Source organism: Salmo trutta, chromosome 21 (assembly GCF_901001165.1).
Source record: "Salmo trutta chromosome 21, fSalTru1.1, whole genome shotgun sequence".
In the NCBI taxonomy this organism is placed as follows: domain Eukaryota; kingdom Metazoa; phylum Chordata; class Actinopteri; order Salmoniformes; family Salmonidae; genus Salmo; species Salmo trutta.
In genome coordinates, this window is record NC_042977.1 from 17,043,545 (window position 1) to 17,066,176 (window position 22,632).

Sequence of the window (22,632 nt, forward strand, 5' to 3'; positions counted from 1 at the left end):
GCTCACAAGTCTGACTTCACTGCCACCACCATCTTACCCACCGTGTCAAAATAGTTTTAAGGGTCTTTCTTCAACCAAATAGGCCAACAATGTGTGCCTACTAGTCAGGCTCTCCTGTGATTTGGCAGTGTGTCACCCAGCTGTGTGTAGATTGGTTGGTGTGTATCTCCAATCTTGTCAGCCCTCCTCGGGGCCCAGACGGCCTCAGTGACCCAGTTCTGTAGAGCTATATAGAGTTACCCAAACCAGTTAAACAGGGGCCGGCTACCAGTTCTACAGTGACTGTTACCACGCCCTGGGGCAGTTGATAAACTCCCGGGTTGATTAAGGTTAACTTCTTACACTATACACTGAGTGGGGGGCAACACAATATTAGGAAGGTGTTCTTAATGTTTTGTACACTTTGTGTACATTGAACATGATAAACAACATCACACCAGAAAAGGGTTTTATTGGGTGATATATAGCAGAGGCAGCCCATAGCCTATTGAGGGGTTTATAGCAATTCAATAATATTAAGATCCCATTGGTATTCAAGCAACATCTTCTGCACCTTTGTCCAGTTGCGATATTTATATATATATATATATATATATATATATATATACACAGTATCTCACAAAAGTGAGTACAAACCCTCACATTTTTGTAAATATTTGAGTATATCTTTTCATGTGACAACACTGAAGAAATGACACTTTGCTACAATGTAAAGTAGTGAGTGTACAGCTTCTATAACAGTGTAAATTTGCTGTCCCCTCAAAATAACTCAACACACAGCCATTAATGTCTAAACCGCTGGCAACAAAAGTGAGTACACCCCTAAGTGAAAATATCCAAATTGGGCCCAAAGTGTCAATATTTTGTGTGGCCACCATCATTTTCCAGCACTGCCTTAACCCTCTTGGGCATGGAGTTCACCAGAGCTTCACAGGTTGCCACTGGAGTCCTCTTCCACTCCTCCATGACAACATCACGGAGCTGGTGGATGTTAGAGACCTTGCACTCCTCCACCTTCCGTTTGAGGATGCCCCACAGATGCTCAATAGGGTTTAGGTCTGGAGACATGCTTGGCCAGTCCATCACCTTTACCCTCAGCTTCTTTAGCAAGGCAGTGGTCGTCTTGGAGGTGTGTTTGGGGTTGTTATCATGTTGGAATACTGCCCTGCGGCCCAGTCTCCGAAGGGAGGGGATCATGCTCTGCTTCAGTATGTCACAGTACATGTTGGCATTCATGGTTCCCTCAATGAACTGTAGCTCCCCAGTGCCGGCAGCACTCATGCAGCCCCAGACCATGACACTCCCACCACCATGCTTGACTGTAGGCAAGACACACTTGTCTTTGTACTCCTCACCTGGTTGCCACCATACACGCTTGACACCATTTGAACCAAATAAGTTTATCTTGGTCTCATCAGACCACAGGACATGGTTCCAGTAATCCACGTCCTTAGTCTGCTTGTCTTCAGCAAACTGTTTGCGGGCTTTCTTGTGCATCATCTTTAGAAGAGGCTTCCTTCTGGGACGACAGCCATGCAGACCAATTTGATGCAGTGTGCGGCGTATGGTCTGAGCACTGACAGGCTGACCCCCCACCCCTTCAACCTCTGCAGCAATGCTGGCAGAACTCATACGTCTATTTCCCAAAGACAACCTCTGGATATGACGCTGAGCACGTGCACTCAACTTCTTTGGTCGACCATGGCGAGGCCTGTTCTGAGTGGAACCTGTCCTGTTAAACCGCTGTATGGTCTTGGCCACTGTGCTGCAGCTCAGTTTCAGGGTCTTGGCAATCTTCTTATAGCCCAGGCCATCTTTATGTAGAGCAACAATTCTTTTTTTCAGATCCTCAGAAAGTTCTTTGCCATGAGGTGCCATGTTGAACTTCCAGTGACCAGTCAGTATGAGGGAGTGTGAGAGTGATGACACTAAATTTAACACACCTGCTCCCCATTCACACCTGAGACCTTGTAACACTAACGAGTCACATGACACCGGGGAGGGAAAATGGCTAATTGGACCCAATTTGGACATTTTCACTTAGGGGTGTACTCACTTTTGTTGCCAGCGGTTTAGACATTAATGGCTGTGTGTTGTGTTATTTTGAGGGGACAGCAAATTTACACTGTTATACAAGCTGTACACTCACTACTTTACATTGTAGCAAAGTGTCATTTCTTCAGTGTTGTCACATGAAAAGATATACTCAAATATTTACAAAAAATGTGAGGGGTGTACTCACTTTTGTGAGATACTGTATATATGGCCTAAGACAATGGAAAAACAAGAAAAGGGACATTGAGGAAGAACTGCCAATTTAGTCCATGATTCAGCCACAGTCAGGATCCCTGTCTGAGATAAAATAGCATATCTTTTAATAAAATGAGCTCTATTTAATCTGCAGAGTCACAACAACCCCTCTTGGATAGTCCCCACTCAGATTTGATCATCATGTGTCACTGTATATTGAAACTGGGGTCATAACACATACATTTATGTGAAGAAAGAAATTAAAATCATGTCATTACCCATCTACGTAAAATGTATTTCTCCCTCAAAACTATGAACTTGTTTTTGTCATCCGCTAGATTTAGCGAACTGAGACATCACCGAAGCTTATTAGAGGACAGTAGGGGGAAAGCACTGTGAAGATCCTTTATAAAAATAAAAAAAATCTCTCAAATGTTTACATTTCTCTACGACCTTTTGACTGAAGACACGTGCAAAACAGAGAGAGCCTGAAAGCCCAGTAAAAGGGATATTTGGAGACTTTCCCGCCAACAGCACTAGCACAGACTAACATCCTGTTCAGCATACAGTTCTACAGGGAGTGTTTTGAGTTGTCTCTTTTAGCTATTATATCCATTCACTCATCCATCAGTCTCCCCATCCTCTGTTCCTCCAGTGGATTCAGACTAACGATGACCTCTCTCATAGCAGTTTTTTGTTGTTGTTGTTGCAGACCAGTGCAGGGATTTTTCTGCATAGAAAATCCTTGGACGGGCTGCCTACTTGTTTTTTTTCGGGCTGCCTAAGTCCAAACGGAGTTTAAAAAATAAAATAAACGCTTTCAGTGTAAATTTAAATGACTGAAACCAGATAAAGTATGTAGAAAAGATATGGACCTATATACTTTTTTTCTTCTTACATAATCTTTGAAGACTAACAACAAAATAAAAGCTAGACAGTCAGGGACAATTGAAAATTCCCCAAACTATGAATTCAGGAGTATTGAATTTGTTATTATGTTTGAGCATTAGAACACTGCATTAGCCATGGCAAAATGCATGAAATTGGCAACCTTTTCTCTCAGCTCCATGGTAACGTGTAGAATTGCAGGAAATTTGCTTTAAAACTGCAAAAACAAATCACTACACCGCCAAGATGGGGGCCTCAAATGTTCTTGCCCAGGCACCGGACAGAATTCAGCTGCTCTGACTGGCTGACCACACCCTTTGTCTAAGCCCCATTTTGATCCAGAAAAAAACCCTTCCAGTGATTTATCTTCTGCTGCAAATGTCTGAATGCATGTGTCCTTGCGTGTGTAATGTATTCATGATAGACTCGTTCTACAGAAAGTGGAAGGATGAGCGTTTTGTTATGAATCGGCGTTTCTCATCTAAGGCAAAAGGCGATTAGGATGATGAATCCTTTCCTCTCAGATCATCCCAGCCTATCACATTTCTAGTTCATTTCAGCATCTTTGGTCCTACAAAATACATGGGATTTTGTACCATAGTTTCAAAACCGATTTCAGGAAACCAAGTCATCGAGGATGTAATTTTCCTTAACTCCAGTGGGGAGGGGCCACAGTATGTGCCAGTTTCTAATCTATCCAAGCACAAATGCACCTGATTAAAAACGTACATGGAACCCTACATGAGCACGTAAGAGGAAGGTAGACTCCTTGAAATATCCCTGACAGCCACCCAGTGTTTTCCAGACCACAGTCTGGTTGTTCTGATTCACAGATAGTGCTCAGACACTGAGTCAGAGGCACCTGTCTGGACGGACTACCCATAGCTCTACTGTAAGTGAACATAATACTGTAAAACTGGGAATTACTCGGAACCAACCCGCTGCCCTCTCTCCAACAGCTCCTCCTGCTGGCCTTCTGAGGTATTACAGGAGTGAGGCAGCACTGTATCGAGGCACATACTGACCTGTCTTTAAATGACTTTAGACCCCCCCCTCTCAGTCAAACCGGCGGCCCAGGGAACCCCATCATACATTAGCAAAAAATATAAAAATGTCTTATCAGGTGAATGAAAAATGGCAAGGAGAAGTGTGGGTGGACCATTTCAGTTTGTCCGTGATGTGTACGCCGAGGAACTTAAAACTTTCCACCCTCTCCACTATTGTCCCGTCGATGTGGATAGGGGGCTGCTCCCTCTGCTGTTTCCTGAAGTCCACGATCTTTGTTTTGTTGACATTGAGTGTGAGGTTATTTTCCTGACACCACACTTTAAGGTAACAGGGTTGACCTTTAAAATGAGGTATAGATTTTGAATCACAAGTAAATAATATTCTTCAGAAATGACTTTGTCAAAGCAACAAAATAACGAGGTCTTCACAGTGATGGTGAAAACTTGGAGAAATGGTGGTTAAAATCTTCCTAGAAGTCAGAGGTTGCACGGAGGGCATGTCAAAATGCAGAATTTTGGCGATTTAGTCAATCTTTCTTCATATAAAAGAAAATCTGATTTATTGAATTCTCCATGTGGTCTATATTAAAGGGCACTTCATGGAATATAACAGGCTTTTAAAATTCAATATTGCTGCACAATTTATACTTAAAATATCAAAGGGATGCAAAAGACACTCATTTCGTTGAACCACCCAATTTGCTCAATATTAGGAGTTGAGAAATAAAGTGGACGTTATTAGAAAGAAGATATTCTCCTGTAGGTATGTCATTCAATACCCCCAGACCCCCGGTTGAATACCCCTCCCTGCTTTAGACCAGTGTTCCTAAAAAGCTGAAATGTGTGCAGGCTTTAGTCTCAACTGTAACACTGTTTTAAACACCTGATTCAACTAATCCACAATATGAAATCGGGTGTTTTAGTGCTAAGCTGGGACAAAAGCCTGCACACACTGCAGGGCCTCCGGGAGAGAACACGTCGTACATGTCCGTCATATATTTTCTTCCCGTAGAAATTGGAACCGTTTCAGTCTCTCGCAGCAGTCTAGTGTTCTAACCACTGCTGTGTTCTCTGCATGAAAATATTAGCCTTCTATGAAACATTAGCTCTCTTCCTTCAAAACATTGCAAAGCCGCTTTTCACCTCTATCAAAACATTCTCACCCTCTACTGTGTGTGAACTCTCCAACATGGCTAGCTGTTCTACGTTCGAAAAGACCTCTGCAGCTCTCAGCGTTATGAACGTACTAGAACTGCTGTCTGTTGTCATAACACTGTCCATGTCATCTCCACCATGTCATGCCACCTGAATGTGCTGAATAAGCTAACTTCGAGAGGTTAAGTAATGACGGTGTAGTGTATGTACAGAAAACTTGCTCTCTACGGAGTCTCACAATACCGTACCATCTCTTAGGACAGCCTCTGTCAATGCAGACTTAGAGTAGGCAACACACTAATATCAACATCAATATATCATAACATGTTTTTGGGCTAGTTCATTAGTTCTGGCCTGATTTAAGTAGAATCCTGAAGAATAATGTAAAAGGTACAGTTTATATTACTAAAACATAAGTTGAAAATTGCTGCTTCCTGTTGTCATGGATTTGTAATTATAGTAGTGTCAAAACACTGTTTTTAAATCTAATATAATAATCAATATGCTGCAATAAGTTGTGATATGTTGAAGACAAAAATTACGCACACGTCACACTTGTGTTCAGATTACTGTATTTTGCAAAATTAATACCTTTTTAAAAACTGCTCACGCACCAATATTTACCAATCGGTCACTCTAGACAGAAATTGATTAGCTTGTTCTACTGTAATCAATAGAGCATGCAACTGAATCACTCGCATCGATATTGTATTGAAATCAATGGAACTGGGACAGGTATGGTTTGCGCTCCTTTTAAAAGAAAAACCACAACAAATCTGGGTATACAACATGTAACTGTCGATAGGCTTTTATCAACTCATCTCCTTGTAGGAAAATGTTTATGGTAGATATGAAATAGGAAACGCAAAAACTTTTTGACTGGATAATTTCAATGAATCGTCTCTCCACACGTAGTTCTAAATAGTGACGGGTTGCTTTCGTTTCAGTGATGGCTGTCAAATCCGTGTATTAGTTTGTGGCCAGCGACTTTTATACAGAGAGCGCCCCGAATTGTCTGTGCTATTTTAAGTTTGAAAATGACAATGGCGTTAAGTCCTGCGACGGACAGACGCGTATGACAAAATCAACGGTACCTAACCAAATATGTGAATCTGATTCAAGCAATCCATTTAGTGTTGGCGTGATGACTATACACTCTTTATAATAACATCTCCAATCTGACGTAAAACGGATGTTTAATTCCACTAAACTTTGTGGTGAAAATGCAAGCTTGTGTAATGTAGTAATATGTTTTGTCCACCATATGGAAATGAGTGTAATTTAATATAATTAATTCAGTATTTCCATATTTATTACCTTTTATTTAACTAGGCAAGTCAGTTAAGAACAAATTCTTATTTTCAATGATGGCCTAGGAACAGTAGGTTAACTGCCTTATTCAGGGGCAGAATGACAGATTTTTACCTTGTCAGCTCGGGGATTCAATCTTGCAACCTTTCGGTTACAAGTCCAATGCTCTAACCACTAGGCTACCCTGCCGCCCCAATATGTGATGATAGTAAATGTAGCATACTCACACACGTTTACAATAATGACATCCATTTCTTTCTACTTTAACCATGGAGAGAGTTTAGAAATGCTCCTAAGCACAATTTTAACAAGACGCTCTAGACTAGAGCGTCCATAGGGTCTGTGCAGCAGGATGAACGTTTGACGTCCCTACTTAAGACTCCAGTCGTTTCACATGTTTTGATGTATTCCCTTCTAAACAAGCTTTCTTCTAAGTTGACTAGATAGTTAAATATGGGCTGCTAGTGTTTAAATGCATCAAATATGTGAAATGACTGGGTTAAGGCTATCTTTGGCGAAAGGACCACTGCTCAATATCACACGTGGGGAAAATAGCAAGGTCTCAAAGACATTTGCAAACATCAGCTTGTCTGGAAAAGAGAGAAGATGAATATCACCTAGTTTTTCCTTGTGCTTCAAATCTTCTCCTGTCTTTCCAGTCACAGACGAGGACACAGTCAAGAGGTACTACGCCAAGTTTGAGGAGAAGTTCTTTCAGACGTGCGAGAAGGAGCTGGCCAAAATCAACACATTCTACTCTGGTAACTGTGCATGTTGCTCGATGTCATGCACCTGATATAACCAAACCACAGTTTGTTTCTCTACTTAGCTAGCCTATTTCTATGATTGTACCAACAAAAAGACCAACAGCACATTCACATTGCATTACTAGCAAACAGTCACATTCTCCTCCACAGGTCTAGGCCACTAATGACCCATCTGGTCAGAAGACAAACATGAATCCCTTAGGGACTGAGTCTTCCTGCCAAAGACCAATAGTTAGGCAACAGAGACCGAATCAGACTGCCTCTCTCTTACACAATCTCCCTGTCTCTCTTACTCAATCTCCCTCTCTCTCCCCTTCTTCCCATGACCCTGCCTCTCCCTCTCTTCTCCCCCCACCCTCTCTCTCCCAGAAAAGCTAGCCGAGGCCCAGCGCCGTTTCGCCACGCTGCAGAATGAGCTGCAGTCTTCACTGGATGCCCAGCGGGAGAGCAGCATGCAGGGTCTCCGTCGCCGCCGCAAGGCCGTCTTCCACCTGTCCCAGCAGGAGCGCTGCAAACACCGCAACATCAAAGACCTGCAACTGGCCTTCTCAGAGTTTTACCTCAGCCTCATCCTGCTGCAGAACTACCAGGTTAGTAGACACTACCCCCTATACACTGCCCCTTAGACACTACCCCCTATACACTGCCCCTTAGACACTACCCCCTAGACACTGCCCCTTAGACACTACCCCCTATACACTGCCCCTTAGACACTACCCCCTATACACTGCCCCTTAGACACTACCCCCTATACACTGCCCCTTAGACACTACCCCCTATACACTGCCCCTTAGACACTACCCCCTATACACTGCCCCTTAGACACTGCCCCTTAGACACTGCCCCTTAGACACTACCCCCTATACACTGCCCCTTAGACACTACCCCCTATACACTGCCCCTTAGACACTGCCCCTTAGACACTGCCCCTTAGACACTGCCCCTTAGACACTGCCCCTTAGACACTGCCCCTTAGACACTGCCCCTTAGACACTGCCCCTTAGACACTGCCCCTTAGACACTGCCCCCTATACACTGCCCCTTAGACACTACCCCTTAGACACTGCCCCTTAGACACTGCCCCTTAGACACTGCCCCCTATACACTGCCCCTTAGACACTGCCCCTTAGACACTGCCCCTTAGACACTACCCCTTAGACACTGCCCCCTATACACTGCCCCTTAGACACTGCCCCTTAGACACTGCCCCTTAGACACTGCCCCTTAGACACTGCCCCTTAGACACTGCCCCTTAGACACTGCCCCTTAGACACTGCCCCTTAGACACTGCCCCTTAGACACTGCCCCCTATACACTGCCCCTTAGACACTGCCCCTTAGACACTACCCCTTAGACACTGCCTCATCCTGCTGCACAACTACAAAGTTAGACCCTTGGGCGGTATCCAGATTTTCATATTGTAAAACCGGGCTTCACTCATCCAGGGATTTAAGGTATTACCGGCATAGCACACAAGGGGGTGCTAAAAACACAAGAAAAGCCCATTGGGCCTCTATTACCAGAATACTAACAAAAGTAGCACAAACTAATAGTGAAATCACATAGACGCTGTTAGCTAAATGCTAACGTGCGAAAACGAACAAACTAATTGCATAGACAGGCAAATCCAGCTCATAAAGCTATACAAGCATAGCTAGTAGCTACCAAATGTAATTTTCGGTGAGTGTGGACATTTACAAGCGAATGTGAACGAGAGAAATTGTGCAAATGAGCCAAGTTGTGATGCATGCTTTTCTGAAGGAAGAGCAGCATGTGTACATGGAGCAGAGGGGAGAAGAACGGAGGAGACAAAAAAAACGCTAGTAGGAAGCACAGGGAAAAAATGGCAGCTGTACAGAACTCATCCAGAGCTCTTTGACTTCTGGCAGAAAGCCATTATGAGATATCTGATGGCAAACATTTAGTAGTGAATTGAATTGTAACTTCATCACCTCATGTGCGCTGCACAACAGGGACTCGTCGATAGATAGACTGCTATGGACTCACCAGCTCTCGCTTTCTCCCGTTGTGCTATTTACAAACAAACACGTGACTGGCATAACTGTTCTGGGGAACTACAGTAAGCTTCATAATGTAAGATCATGTGAAACGGGTGAAATGAAGAACACAATCTGTTTTATCTCCCTAATTTATTGCACATGTTGACTGCAGGTATTAAAAAGGTAGCTACAAATATTACAACATATTGAAAAACGTCAAAGAAATAGTTTTGACGGTATCGAAAAACATTTCCGTGGCCTTTTTCCAAATACCCCGGTATACCAACCAATCCTAGTAGACACTACCCCTAGATATTACCCCCTATACACTATTTCAGGATTCTACCTCAGCCTCATCCTGCTGCAGAACTACCAAGTTAGGTACCAGCTCCTAATCACCAAACCCTAGACACTACCGCTAACCCTAACCTTGTTGTCCTGTGTCACCTTCTGATCCATTGCAACAAGTTTTCGTCCTAAAAATTCTCCGGGAGACTCCTATTATAACCCTTCAACTGTTTCCCCTCTCCCCAGAATCTGAACTTCACAGGTTTCCGTAAGATCTTGAAGAAGCATGATAAGATCCTGGAGACGTCGCGGGGAGCCGACTGGCGCGTGGCCCATGTGGAGGTGGCCCCCTTCTACACCTGCAAGAAGATCACCCAGCTCATCTCTGAGACTGAGGTACTGGACTGGACAGCCATTTTGTTTCCCCCTCTTATCAATGAAAAGCATTTGCTAGTAGCAATGTACTATAATCATTTCAGATTTATTCGCTTATCATCTTGTCTTTTAGCTGTGACACAATCTCTTCCTTTCTCGCTCTGTCTCCACCGCTCTCTCAGGCCCTGGTAACACAAGAGTTGGAGGGAGGAGACAGACAGAGAGCCATGAAGAGACTACGAGTGCCTCCACTGGGTGCTGCACAGCCTGCTCCGGCGTGGACCACCTTTAGGGTCGGCTTGTACTGTGGCGTCTTCCTCGTCCTCATGGTCACTGTCGTCATCACAGGTACGACCGTCATCCCTCCCTTTCCTCCCCATTTCTACGGGCCTAAGTGCTCTAGTTCAGGATTTGACAGCTCAGTTGTTGACGGAAAGCTGACGTTAATGTGTTATTAATGGGTTAAAGGTTATTAAAGGGTTATTAATGGGTTATTGTTATTAATGTTATTAATGGGTTATTAATGGGTTAAAGGTTATTAAAGAGTTATTAATGGGCAATTGTTATTAATGTTATTAATGGGTTATTGTTATTAATGTTATTAATGGGTTATTAATGGGTTAAAGGTTATTAAAGAGTTATTAATGGGTAATTGTTATTAATGTTATTAATGGGTTATTAACCGTCCTGCCCTCTAGCTGCGGTTGTGATAGAGAATGCCAACGTGTGGCCACTGGTGAGGATCTACCGCGGCGGCTTCCTGCTGATCGAGTTCCTCTTCCTGCTGGGCATCAACACGTACGGCTGGCGCCAGGCGGGGGTCAACCATGTGCTCATCTTCGAGCTCAACCCCCGCAACAACCTCTCCCACCAGCACCTCTTTGAGGTAAGAGTTTGGTCCCGCGTGGCTCAGTTGGGAGAGCATGGCGCTTGCAACGTCAGGATTTTGGGTTCGATTCCCGGGGCCACTCATAAGTAAAATGTATGCGCGCATAACTAAGTCACTTTGGATAAAAGCGTCTTCTGAATGGCGCATATATATTAGTTTGGTCCAAGAAGTTTGTTGTTGGATACTGGTTGAGTTTTAGTCATATCGTTCTGATTATTACTTCTACCTATGTGGCTTTTTATGGTCAAATTTAGTGTAGTGTTACTGAATCTAGCTTTTCGCGTTAGTATCAAGTCATTTGCTTGAATTCTCTCCCTCTCTGTCTTAAATTTAAACTAGCTTTATTGGCATGAAAGGAGCAAATCAACTGTTGCCAAAGCAATAAGCAGTAGAACGGAATGACACTGTAATAGATTGCATTTTCAATCAAATTCCAACACCAGTTAACCTCCCTCCTCTTCTCCACATAGATTGCTGGTTTCCTGGGGGTGCTGTGGTGTATGAGCATCCTGTCCTGTCTGTTCTCCAAGTCCATCCTGGTGCCCATGCAGGCCAACCCGCTGGTCCTCTACGGCTTCTTCTTCCTCTTCCTCATCAACCCCTTCAAGACCCTCTACTACAAGTCACGCTTCTGGCTCCTCAAACTGCTGGTGAGACACTCAGAATGCCGAAGAAGTGCACTGTCAAATGTTATATGGCCGCTGAACATGTCTGAACATGTGCCTGTCGTCATGATGGGGGAAAGGGCAACATTTTATGTTGCCAAATGCTCTGTCTTTGTTGTCCTATGCATCCTTAGTCAGTATATATATCTTTCCCTCTCACGATCTCTCTCTTCCCTCTCTCCATTCCCCACCTCTCTACCTTTCTCCCTAACCCTCCCTGTCCTCTAGTTCCGTGTGGTGACAGCCCCGTTCCACAGGGTAGAGTTTGCAGACTTCTGGCTGGCCGACCAGCTCAACTCTCTAGGGGTGGTTCTGATGGACCTGGAGTACCTCATCTGTTTCTACAGCTTTGAGCTCGACTGGAAGCAACAAGACGGGCTACTGCACGACAGTAAGCAACGGACACACACACACACACAATAACACACTCCAAGCTCTATGGAAAATAAGCTTGTTAGTTTGACTTTCAATCAGTCAGCTGAACAATCAGGGCTTTTCTAATTTCTGGTCGCTACTTTCATTTCTCTCTTCCTCTCCTTTATCCCCGTCTCCTCTCTCTTTCTCACTCTCACTCATCACAACACGCAGCTTTATCCAAACATACAAATCTCAGTCAAAACAAGCCCACACTAAACATACCCTCAAGACTTTTGTCCAAACAAAGTGAACTCGAGTCCAAACAAACATAACCTGGTCCACAGACAGCTCACTCCGAACACTATCCAGTCCAAATAAACATACACACCACCAACTAGCCTTGTTCTAGCGCATTTTATCCCGTTGATGTTATTATTTGCATGGGTGTTAAGTGTTGGAGTCAACTCCTTCTAAAACTCATGAGGATATTGAATTCCTATAAATAAATTCTATGTCCGATCCAACAGACAGGAATTTAAATGGAACGTATTTGGCAGATTTTATTGGTCGACTAATCATGTGCTTTGTGATAGGTGCTGGTGTTTGTCACTCCTACTCGTATAACGTGTGCTGAATTTTATTGGCTAATTCCTAATCGATGTGTATTCTGATAGGTGGAGGCGTGTGTCACTCGTACTCGTACGGCGTGCGGGCAGTGATCCAGTGTCTGCCGGCCTGGTTCCGCTTTGTGCAGTGCCTGCGGCGTTACCGCGACTCCAAACGGGCCTTCCCACACCTGGTCAACGCAGGGAAATACTCCACCACCTTCTTCGTGGTCACCTTCGCTGCCCTCTACAGCACTCACAAAGGTATGGAGAGAACGTTTATAGCCATCTTAGACTGGGATCTAAATGACATATCGTAAGTACAGAACCGTTTTGGGCCACTACGACGGTTGACATGCATATACCAGTGATTCTCATAAGAGGAGAGAGGATCCACAAACAATGGAACAACAAACAAGGAGAGATTGGTACAGTAATGGTATTCGCAATGTAACGTTTGTAGTTTATACGTATGCACTACGTTGATTGATTGACCAAACGCTTGAATCATTAATTGAGCGGTTGCTTTGTTGATTGATCAGTGATTTGAGTGATTGAATATGACCCTTGACCCCTATGCCTCTCCACTCCTAGCTGTGCGTCATGAGGACACCCAGATCTTCTTCTACCTGCTGATTGGCTGTTCATTAGTCAGTTCCTGTTACACCCTGGTGTGGGATCTGAAGATGGACTGGGGCCTGTTTGACCGCAATGCAGGAGATAACACCATACTCAGAGAGGAGATCGTCTACCCCCAGAAAGTTAGTGTACACCTCTTGGTCATAACGACCATAATGACGAATATAAGATGGGTAGAGGTAATCGTCTATATACAGAAATACACACACACACACTGGTCGGGAAAAACATGCCTCAAAGAGGAACAGAGAGGATGTAGGGCTGGTCGATATGTAACTCATTTGAATGTATGTTTCTGCGCAATATTCCAAATGCCTGTATCGCAAGTTTTTTAGTTTTCATGAGCGTTTATGTCCGATTGTTCTCATGTTGTCTTTTTGGTCTCGTCTCCTTCGTTCCTTCTCTGCTGTGTGTGCACCTTTCCATTTACACCAGCGATCGGAGTATAATGACAAGATGCTCATGTCTCCACCCTAACAATGGGAGTTGTCCCAAAGGCGCGAAGGCAGTCAACAAGCTTAGGTCCGAAATAAGCCCATAGAAAAGCATTTGACTTATTTGTGAAACCTCTCACTTTTGCCTCTTCCTCTGTTTACACACACACACACACACACACAGACATCAAGCCCCTCCCCCTGCCACTCCCACAAAATGAGAGATCACTTCTTCCTCTCTGACAAGCAGTTTTAACTTGCTATTTGCATTTGAGGTTTGGTCCAACAGAATGGGTCATATGGTCACAAACACATTGAGACATTATTTTACTGTAATAGAGGAGGCGTTAACTTTTCTAACGATACCCTCAACTGCTCAAAGTTCACACAGAGCAAACAGTACTAAAACAGGAGTACCAATGAACGTTGATTCTGTAAAATTAATTCTCAGTGTCGCGCATGGCATTGCAGTACCGCTAGCAGCATTTTAGCCACAGACTGTTATACTAGTTGTCTCATTAAGCAATAAGACATGAGGGGGTGTGGTATATGGCCAATATACCACGGCTAAGGGCTGTTCTTATGCACGATGCATCGCGGAGTGCCTGGACACAGCCCTTAGCCGTGGTATATTGGCCATATACCACCAACCCCAGAGGTGCCTTTTTGCTATTATAAACTGGTTACCAATGTAATTGGAGCAGTAAAAATACATGTTTTGTCATACCTGTGGTATACGGGCTGATATACCACGGCTGTTAGCCAGTCAGCATTTAGGGCTCGAACCACCCAGTTTATAATCTGTGTTTTATAAATGCGCAATAAACATAAAACACAATTTATATAAGGAATTGGCAACTCGTTCTCATTCTGAGAAAGAATGTAGGCCACTTGATTTCAACATCTGAACAAAGTGGACAAGCTAGCCTGCTGTTCAAACAGTTGGAGAAGGACAGAAGGGTGTGTTCATAACAATTCAACTGTTCTGCCTTGTTAACTAGAAAATAGATCCAATTGGCTAAACTTGAAATATAAAGATTAGCTGGCTACTCACTAGCTCGTGGGCTTGTGCTAGAGAGATTATGAAACCTGTTTTATAATGCCTGCTACAAGAGGTTAGTCATTATTAGTGAATGTGCTTTATACATGGCTCTGGTTAAATTTGTAACAAAATATTTTCCTCGACAAACCTGAAAGCCAGATCAGTGATTATTGCAACAAAAAAAACAGGTTAAACTATTTTGATAATTTCATTATTTTATTAGTTGGTTTAATGGTTATGGAAGGCCTAGGTGTAATTTCACAAGCCCTGAATTCATTAGAATAGTGTTGACTGTTTGAAATGCAGTGGATTTGACCTTTAATTGTACAACAAAGCTTATTTAGAAACCTATTTCGTAAATAGTCCAGAAGTTAGGAAATAAATGGAGATGTGATTTTTAGGCCATATCGCCCAGCCATAAGAGGATGTCTGCTAATGTAGTAAATCATCGCTAAAATATGTTCAGGCCTACTATTGTTCTGTAATGTCAGAAGATGTGTATGTGATGATAATACACGCGTGTGTTTGTTCAGGCCTACTACTACTGTGCCATACTGGAGGATGTGCTGCTGCGCTTTGCCTGGACAATACCCCTCTCCCTGAGTGGGATACCCTCAGCTGCAGACATTGTGGCTACCATCCTCGCCCCTCTGGAGGTCTTCAGGTGAGATTACAGTATTTTATTCTCTCTCCTATATTTTCTTTGCATTCTCTTCCTTTCTCATTGAATTAACATTTCAGTCTATGCCTACTATTGTGGTAACTAGGTAGAGCCCTTCTGAAGGTTTCAACCAGCGACCATTTAACCACTAAATACCTCCCTCGACGGCATTTCAGACATGAAATGAAGGTGAGAAACCTCAAAAACATTTCACTCGATTCTCCTCCTCCCCCCCTCTCCACTGCAGACGTTTTGTGTGGAACTTCTTCCGTCTGGAGAACGAGCACCTGAATAACTGTGGTGAGTTCCGAGCGGTGAGGGACATCTCGGTGGCTCCGCTGAACGCTGACGACCAAACGCTGCTGGAGCAGATGATGGACCAGGAGGACGGAGTCCGGAACCGCCTGGGCAAGAAGAACTGGAAACGCTCCTACAGCATGTCCCTGAGACGGCCACGCCTCGCTTCCCAGTATGGTTATACAATAGCTCCACACACACATACAGTCGTATGAAAAAGTTTGGGCACCCCTGACAATTTCCATGATTTCCATTTATAAATAATTGGGTGTTTGGATCAGCAATTTCATTTTGATCTATCAAATTACTGATGGACACAGTAATATTTCAGTAGTGAAATGAGGTTTATTGGATTAACAGAAAATGTGCAATATGCATCAAAACAAAATTAGACAGGTGCATACATTTGGGCACCCCAATAGAGAAATCACACCAATATTTAGTAGAGCCTCCTTTTGCTAAAATAACAGCCTCTAGACGCTTCCTATAGCCTCTAATGAGTGTCTGGATTCTGGATGAAGATATTTTGGACCATTCCTCCTTACAAAACATCTCCAGTTCAGTTAGGTTTGATGGTTACCGAGCATGGACAGCCCGCTTCAAATCATCCCACAGATTCTCAATGATATTCAGGTCTGGGGACTGGGATGGCCATTCCAGAACATTGTACTTGTTCTTCTGCATAAATGCCCGGGTAGATTTTGAGCAGTGTTTTGGGTCGTTGTCTTGTTGAAATATCCAGCCCCGGCGTAACTTCAACTTTGTGACTGATTCTTCAACATTATTCCCAAGAATCTGCTGATATTGGGTGGAATCCATGCGACCCTCAACTTTAACAAGATTCCCAGTACTGGCACTGGCCACACAGCATGATGGAACCCCCACCAAATTTTACTGTGGGTAGCAAGTGTTTTTCTTGGAACGCTGTGTTCTTTTGCCGCCATGCATAACGTCCCTTGTTATGACCAAATAACTCAATCTTTGTTTCATCAGTCCACAGCACCTTATTCCAAAATGAAGCTGGCTTGTCCAAATGTGCGTTTGCATACCTCAAGCGACTCTGTTTGTGGCGTGTGTGCAGAAAAGGCTTCTTCTGCATCACTCTCCCATACAGCTTCTCTTTGTGCAAAGTGCGCTGAATTGTTGAACGATGCACAGTGACACCATCTGCAGCAAGATGATGTTGTAGGTCTTTGGAGGTGGTCTGTGGGCTGTTTTTGACCGTTCTCACCATCCTTTGCCTCACCGATATTTTACTTGGCCTGCCACTTCTGGCCTTAACAAGAACTGTGCCTGTGGTCTTCCATTTCCTCACTATGTTCCTCACAGTGGACACTGACAGCTTACATCTCTGCGATAGCTTTTTGTAGCCTTCCTCTAAACCATAATGTTGAACAATCTTTGTTTTCAGGTCATTTGAGAGTTGTTTTGAGGCCCCCACGTTGCCACTCTTCAGAGGAGAGTCAAAGAGAACAACGACTTGCAATTGGCCACCTTAAATACCTTTTCTCATGATTGGATGCACTTGTCTATGAAGTTCAAGGTTTAATGAGCTCACCAAACCAATTGTGTGTTCCAATTAATCAGTGCTAAGTAGTTACAGGTGTTCAAATCAACAGAATGACAAGGGTGCCCAAATATTTGCATAGCCTATTTTTCACATCTGATTTAATTTCATACAACTTAATATTGCTACACTAAAAATCTTTGTCTGGACAATACCCCAGTACTCAGCTTTTATTCGAAAATGAATGGCATGCCACTGTGATCATTTTCTGTGACGACAGAGTAAATTATTATGCAGCCTCAGAGGGGTGCCCAAACTTTTTCATACGACTGTATATTGGCAGGCCTGCATACACACACAAAGCTACAGTATGTCCCTGAGACAACCGCGCCTCGCTTCCCAGTATGGTAATAACGTATGGCTGTGTTCCCCTCTACTAAACTCTCTCTCTCTCTCCTCAGGACCAAGACCCGGGACACCAAAGTTCTCATGGAGGACACAGACGATGATACCTGACATCAGGCCAGACCCATTGCATCCATAGCATGGGTTCAGAACCTCTTTAAAGGACCACGTCCCTCCTAGGGGCATACCCCGTCCCCCCTCATCAATCAGTCGATCGATCATTTGATGACCCGCCCCCTCATCAGTCCATCACAGAGCTGCCTATCTGCATCAACACACAGAGTACAAAGACATGAATAAAGGCATATACAGAGGATAACAACTGGAGACAAATATCTCACACACACACACACACACACCTTGGAACAGCTACTTTTAAGCCACTTTGTTTTGTTACGTTCATGGACCATTTAGTGCTGAGTTGACGTCACCCGTTATTTTTTATATTTCATGGGGCATAGACGAAACACCAAGACTGTGTAAATGTGGATGTAAATATCAGGAAGAACAAACGGGGAACGGACTGTTGATTTCAAGATGGCTAATCAGAAATGATGTAACATAAAAAAAAGACTGAGAGCGTTGGACTCTGAACAGTGATCAGACACTCCTCTGCAATCAGTCTGGTCCAAGACTTTCTTATGACCTTTTTTTGATGAACATGATGAAGATTACTGTATTGATGTGGCTGTCCTTTCCATGTGTGATAAGTTCTTCCAGGAATACCATGGTTTTTATTTTATTTTGTTTAATTAAATTGTTATTTATGTGAGGGGAGAGATGCCTAAAACATTTGGTAGTGAAATGGGGGAGGTTCTGATTTGAGATGGCTGCTAAAGTGTCTGCCTAATGTTGCCCATAAGAACTGTTCCAAAGACCTGTTCGTAAGGGGGAGAGGAGTTTGTTCTAATGGTTCAGTATGGGTCGGTCTGAATATAAGGCTGATCAGAGACCAGTGCTTCAGGGCATCTCATCCTCTAAAATGACATTGTATGTTCAAAAACCCTCAGGAGGCTCTGATTGGACAATTCTCTCAAAACAAGCCCACCCCTTCCCGGTCTTCAGAACCTTTATAGGGAGGGGGCCTCCCATCATTTTGGAACATCCCCCCCATGTCTATTTCTATGGGCACAAGCACATTCCATGACAAACTGTTCACACCCCCTCTTGATGGCGGAGAGGATTTTTCAGGTTTAAAGCTTATTTCCTGTAATTCTACACATTCTGCCATGAGGTGAAGATGTTTTTGGCCATTTTAAAGCTAATTTCCTGCAGTTCTACATATTTTGCGTGTTCATGTGATATCTGAGTGACTCAAACATTACAACAAAATCAATGGGCTAAAAGACCTAGCTAAAAAAAAAACGTTAGCTGACATGGACTAGTTGATCAATAGCTCTCTAAAGGTCTGCAATGACTGACATGAGGAAAACTGATGACTCACGACCCAATTTCAAAATTGCACCTTGCACATTCAAGAGTAATTTGAAAGCTAGACAGTCGTCGTCGTCCCGCCGCCGACCCCTTTAGTTTGGGAACCACTGGTCTAAGCTACAACATTTTAGATAGACTTTATAGCGTAAATGGAAATGTAAGAACGTTCTTAAATGAAATCATATCATTTGACAGTCCTGTTTGTAAGCTTTCAAATGATATCACACTCAACCGTTTATTTTTCCGCAGTGATGTGGACGTCTCATGGAAGGTTGGGGTATGCAAAATGGCTCAGCTTTGAGCACCTCCATCTCCTGAATGCTTTGACATTCAGGTCCAAAAAGTCACTTTTCCGACCACTTCCACCATGGGCAAACATGAATGAAAGGTTTTGTTCCAATCAAAAGGGGTGCAGTCAGAAAGTGATTGGAATCACATGGAACGACCCCTATACCAATATGGTTCAACTGTAGCATTGTTTACTTTCATGCCAAATCTTAGATGTCTTCTTTTTATTTACTAGTGTGAGCTAACACAGTCTCTCAATAAGCCGTGGTAGGTGTGAGAATGACAGAATTTACGACTATTGCTCTTAGAGCTAGCCAAATATCTGAAACATTCCATTGAGAGCTGGGCTGTGCTTCCAAAGCGTAACGCTTCAATAAAAGCCCATTTATGCTTGATCCGAAAATGTGGTCGGAGGCTCCGTATGGAGGGTGTGATGCAATTGCGGAGCATCCGGAGACACGCAGAGGCCAAATTGAGCTCCGTACAGCGTCACCGTGCACCTCGCAAATGTTGTAACAATGCGGATGGCTCCGTATAGCTCCATGCACACAAACTCACTTCCTTCACAACAGCTCTGCGCTGCTCCGCGAAGCGCAAGAAGTATGAACGCCCTGACTTCTGCAGAGGCCGCGTCACCGTAGGATGCTGCACGGCCAACGCAGACGTCAGATTGATCCTTGCAGCACCTTTTCCGGATAACGCACAGCAGATAGAAATTAAATCTATAGAAAAGATATTTCACTATTAGGGCCCTTACTTTTTCTTGGTCGTGTGACATTCGTTTTTTCTAGAGAAAATCACATCCTAAGGTGCCACCAGCCACCTGTGATACCTACGTCTGTTCTAGACATCCTAGTTCTATATGCAATGTTGTGCTGCTTTGCGTCCACTAAGCACCACAGCCCAGGTCTGTTCTGAAAGCCCAGCTCTCTTCCATCAGTAGGGTCAGTTTCCCCTGATTCTGTTATACTTGGGGCCCAGCGTTTTTCCTGCTCAGGTGTCAGTTTGGAAAACTGGTCCTTGCCATCCCATTAGATCGCAGGGCTGAACACCCAATGCCAGTTAGGAGTGAGGTGTCATGTGTATCTGGGGATGTGCAGGGGTTGGCCTCTTCACCTGCCCTTAATATTAGTAGTTGTTGACTTCTGCTGTAAAACAGCATATTTCTCTGTAGCAGAAATCTAAGTCATTCCATCTAGACAGTTTTTTTATTTTTACGTTTTATTCCTAGCCTTGGATGTGTTCTTAGCTCGGACGCTTCTCACTTTGGGGGGGATTTGTTGAATGTATCATTCTGTTAGTAACTCCAGCCAAGAAATGCAATGTGTATGCACTCACATAAAGACTCCAAAGAGAAGGGTCTGCATTGGCTCACCTACGGAGACTTGAATATTAGGATGCATCTAATGCGTTTCACAGTTCTAATGAAGGCAAAAGCTTTAAGCGTTCTGCTCTTACTGAGTAAGAACCATTTCCCAGAATCCCTCCCTTCCTAAAAGCCACCTGAGGGTTTTAACCCCCACTCTGTATAACCAGGTAGATTTACTAACACTGTAAAGATATAAGCAATCGTATAGGGCGGACTCCTAACTTGATATGCCCAGATAACTTATCTCCCATTGATATCAATGCACGATGTTCAAAGGTTTGAGTTAACCCAAGTATATCTCAGGTTAGGATTTGGCCCTTACTTCTCAAGCTGCGTTTCGTAGTTCATAGGTCAACTGTAATGGTGATTGTGGAAAGCCTGATGGAGCTTAAATGGGGTCTGGGGGAACTAGTCTTAAATAACGTGGTGAAGGAGAGAACCAAGAGAAGACAACATGGTGATCTATTAGTGTCTCCGTTCCAAGTAACACCTTAATGCTGATATAGTGTACTAGAAGTAGCATGCAATATTGGACTGTATAGGGAATAGGGTGTCATTTGAGATATGCCCCGTCTTTTTACGGTTCAGCTTTCCTGTCGTCCTTCCCAGCTCAGATGGGATTCTCCACAGAGGCCCGTAGACTTGAATGGAGCTGGTGAACAATAATGGCCATTCGTAATCCCTGTAATAAGTCTTAATAAGTGTTGAGCAATGTTTGTACCCGAGGGAGGAGGGGACCCCAGTGTCTCAGGGCAAACTGTTGATTTTCATTGGGCCTCAGTGCTTTGTAGATCAATGAGTCAATATTTAACTAGATTCCACCTCATCCGATTGTCCAATTTCTGACCAAAATAAATGATTTGCCATAAATGTGTACCTACTTGCGCACTTTAGCTGCTATATAAGAACCATTATAGACACCGCATAAGCGAGCGATTCATTTGGTTTTTTTTCTATGATGAAAACGCGAACGATGGGGCACAACTAGTAAAGAGTCAACACCTTGTGTGACCTTGGGTCCCATGCCCGTTGTTAAGATGGTGATGCCCATCTGTTGTTACATTTTCAGATATTGTGGTCTCTACAGGTCTGAAGACTGCACCTCTCTAGGTCAACCAATGGACCTAGTGGGGGAATAAGCAAATATTTATCATTTTGTTACATTCCTTAAGTAACGTCCACACCCTTGAGAGAGTGATATGGAGGGCCCACACACAGAGATATTGTAAATATACACACACTCTGAAGTGCTTACACACACCCTGCTTACAAGCACACCCTGTACACACACTCACCTTGCTTGGAGTATGATCCAGCTGATCTATGAATGCTAAGATTGGAGTTGCATTGGACCCATTCCCCTGTCGCTTCTCATTGGATCACTGAATCTCTCAGAGCTGTCACTCAAATGGATCCTCCCATGGAAGAAGAGTGGAATCTACTGTAGCAAAAGCCTGGACCAAAACAAAGCGCTTTAGAATGTTTTGTGAAACGTAAACCATGTTTCCACCATGTTTCCCTTATGCCTAGAACGTTATAAAGACTTTAATAAAGACCCTGTATGGATTTTATGAAACAGACGACACTTACATGTCCCATGTGTCCCGCGAGCGTTGTTTTATGTTCCAGTTTTTGGACATGCTCGCCCTATGTACTGTCATCGTACCCTGTACTTCTGGTTTAAAGGAGGACTCGTCATGAGTACTCGTTGGCATTCTCTGCTAACTTAGGCGCCTGGATCGCCTCCCTGACCCTGTTATTCTGTTTTTGAGTTTCAAAAAAATATCAAACAAAAAAATGACTGGACTCGTAGCTCTTTATTTCTATCCTTCTGTACTTGTTTATTTCCTCTATTCATTCTCTTCCATAATTTCTTTGTCCAGCAGGTGCTGCTGTTTCTATGACCTCGCGAGGGCATTCTATAATGTTTGAATGTAGACTGTTGTGAATATTTTCCTATACATTTTGGTTTCTTTTGCATAGGGAGGTGTCAATGAAA

General features: G+C 43.6%; 1 protein-coding gene across 1 annotated transcript in view; it reads left to right on the forward strand.

The window, feature by feature from the left end:
* LOC115156829 (xenotropic and polytropic retrovirus receptor 1 homolog) overlaps nucleotides 1-22,431 on the forward strand; it is a 36,694-nt gene extending 14,263 nt beyond the window's left edge. The window contains exons 3-14 of the mRNA XM_029704551.1: nucleotides 7,271-7,372; nucleotides 7,748-7,968; nucleotides 9,913-10,062; nucleotides 10,224-10,389; nucleotides 10,740-10,927; nucleotides 11,401-11,580; nucleotides 11,824-11,986; nucleotides 12,627-12,821; nucleotides 13,152-13,318; nucleotides 15,206-15,336; nucleotides 15,581-15,802; nucleotides 17,599-22,431. Coding sequence (XP_029560411.1) covers nucleotides 7,271-7,372; nucleotides 7,748-7,968; nucleotides 9,913-10,062; nucleotides 10,224-10,389; nucleotides 10,740-10,927; nucleotides 11,401-11,580; nucleotides 11,824-11,986; nucleotides 12,627-12,821; nucleotides 13,152-13,318; nucleotides 15,206-15,336; nucleotides 15,581-15,802; nucleotides 17,599-17,653 — 1,940 coding nt within the window. The 3' untranslated portion in view covers nucleotides 17,654-22,431. The remainder of the gene's footprint in view (nucleotides 1-7,270; nucleotides 7,373-7,747; nucleotides 7,969-9,912; nucleotides 10,063-10,223; nucleotides 10,390-10,739; nucleotides 10,928-11,400; nucleotides 11,581-11,823; nucleotides 11,987-12,626; nucleotides 12,822-13,151; nucleotides 13,319-15,205; nucleotides 15,337-15,580; nucleotides 15,803-17,598) is intronic.
* Nucleotides 22,432-22,632: the final 201 nt, after the last annotated feature.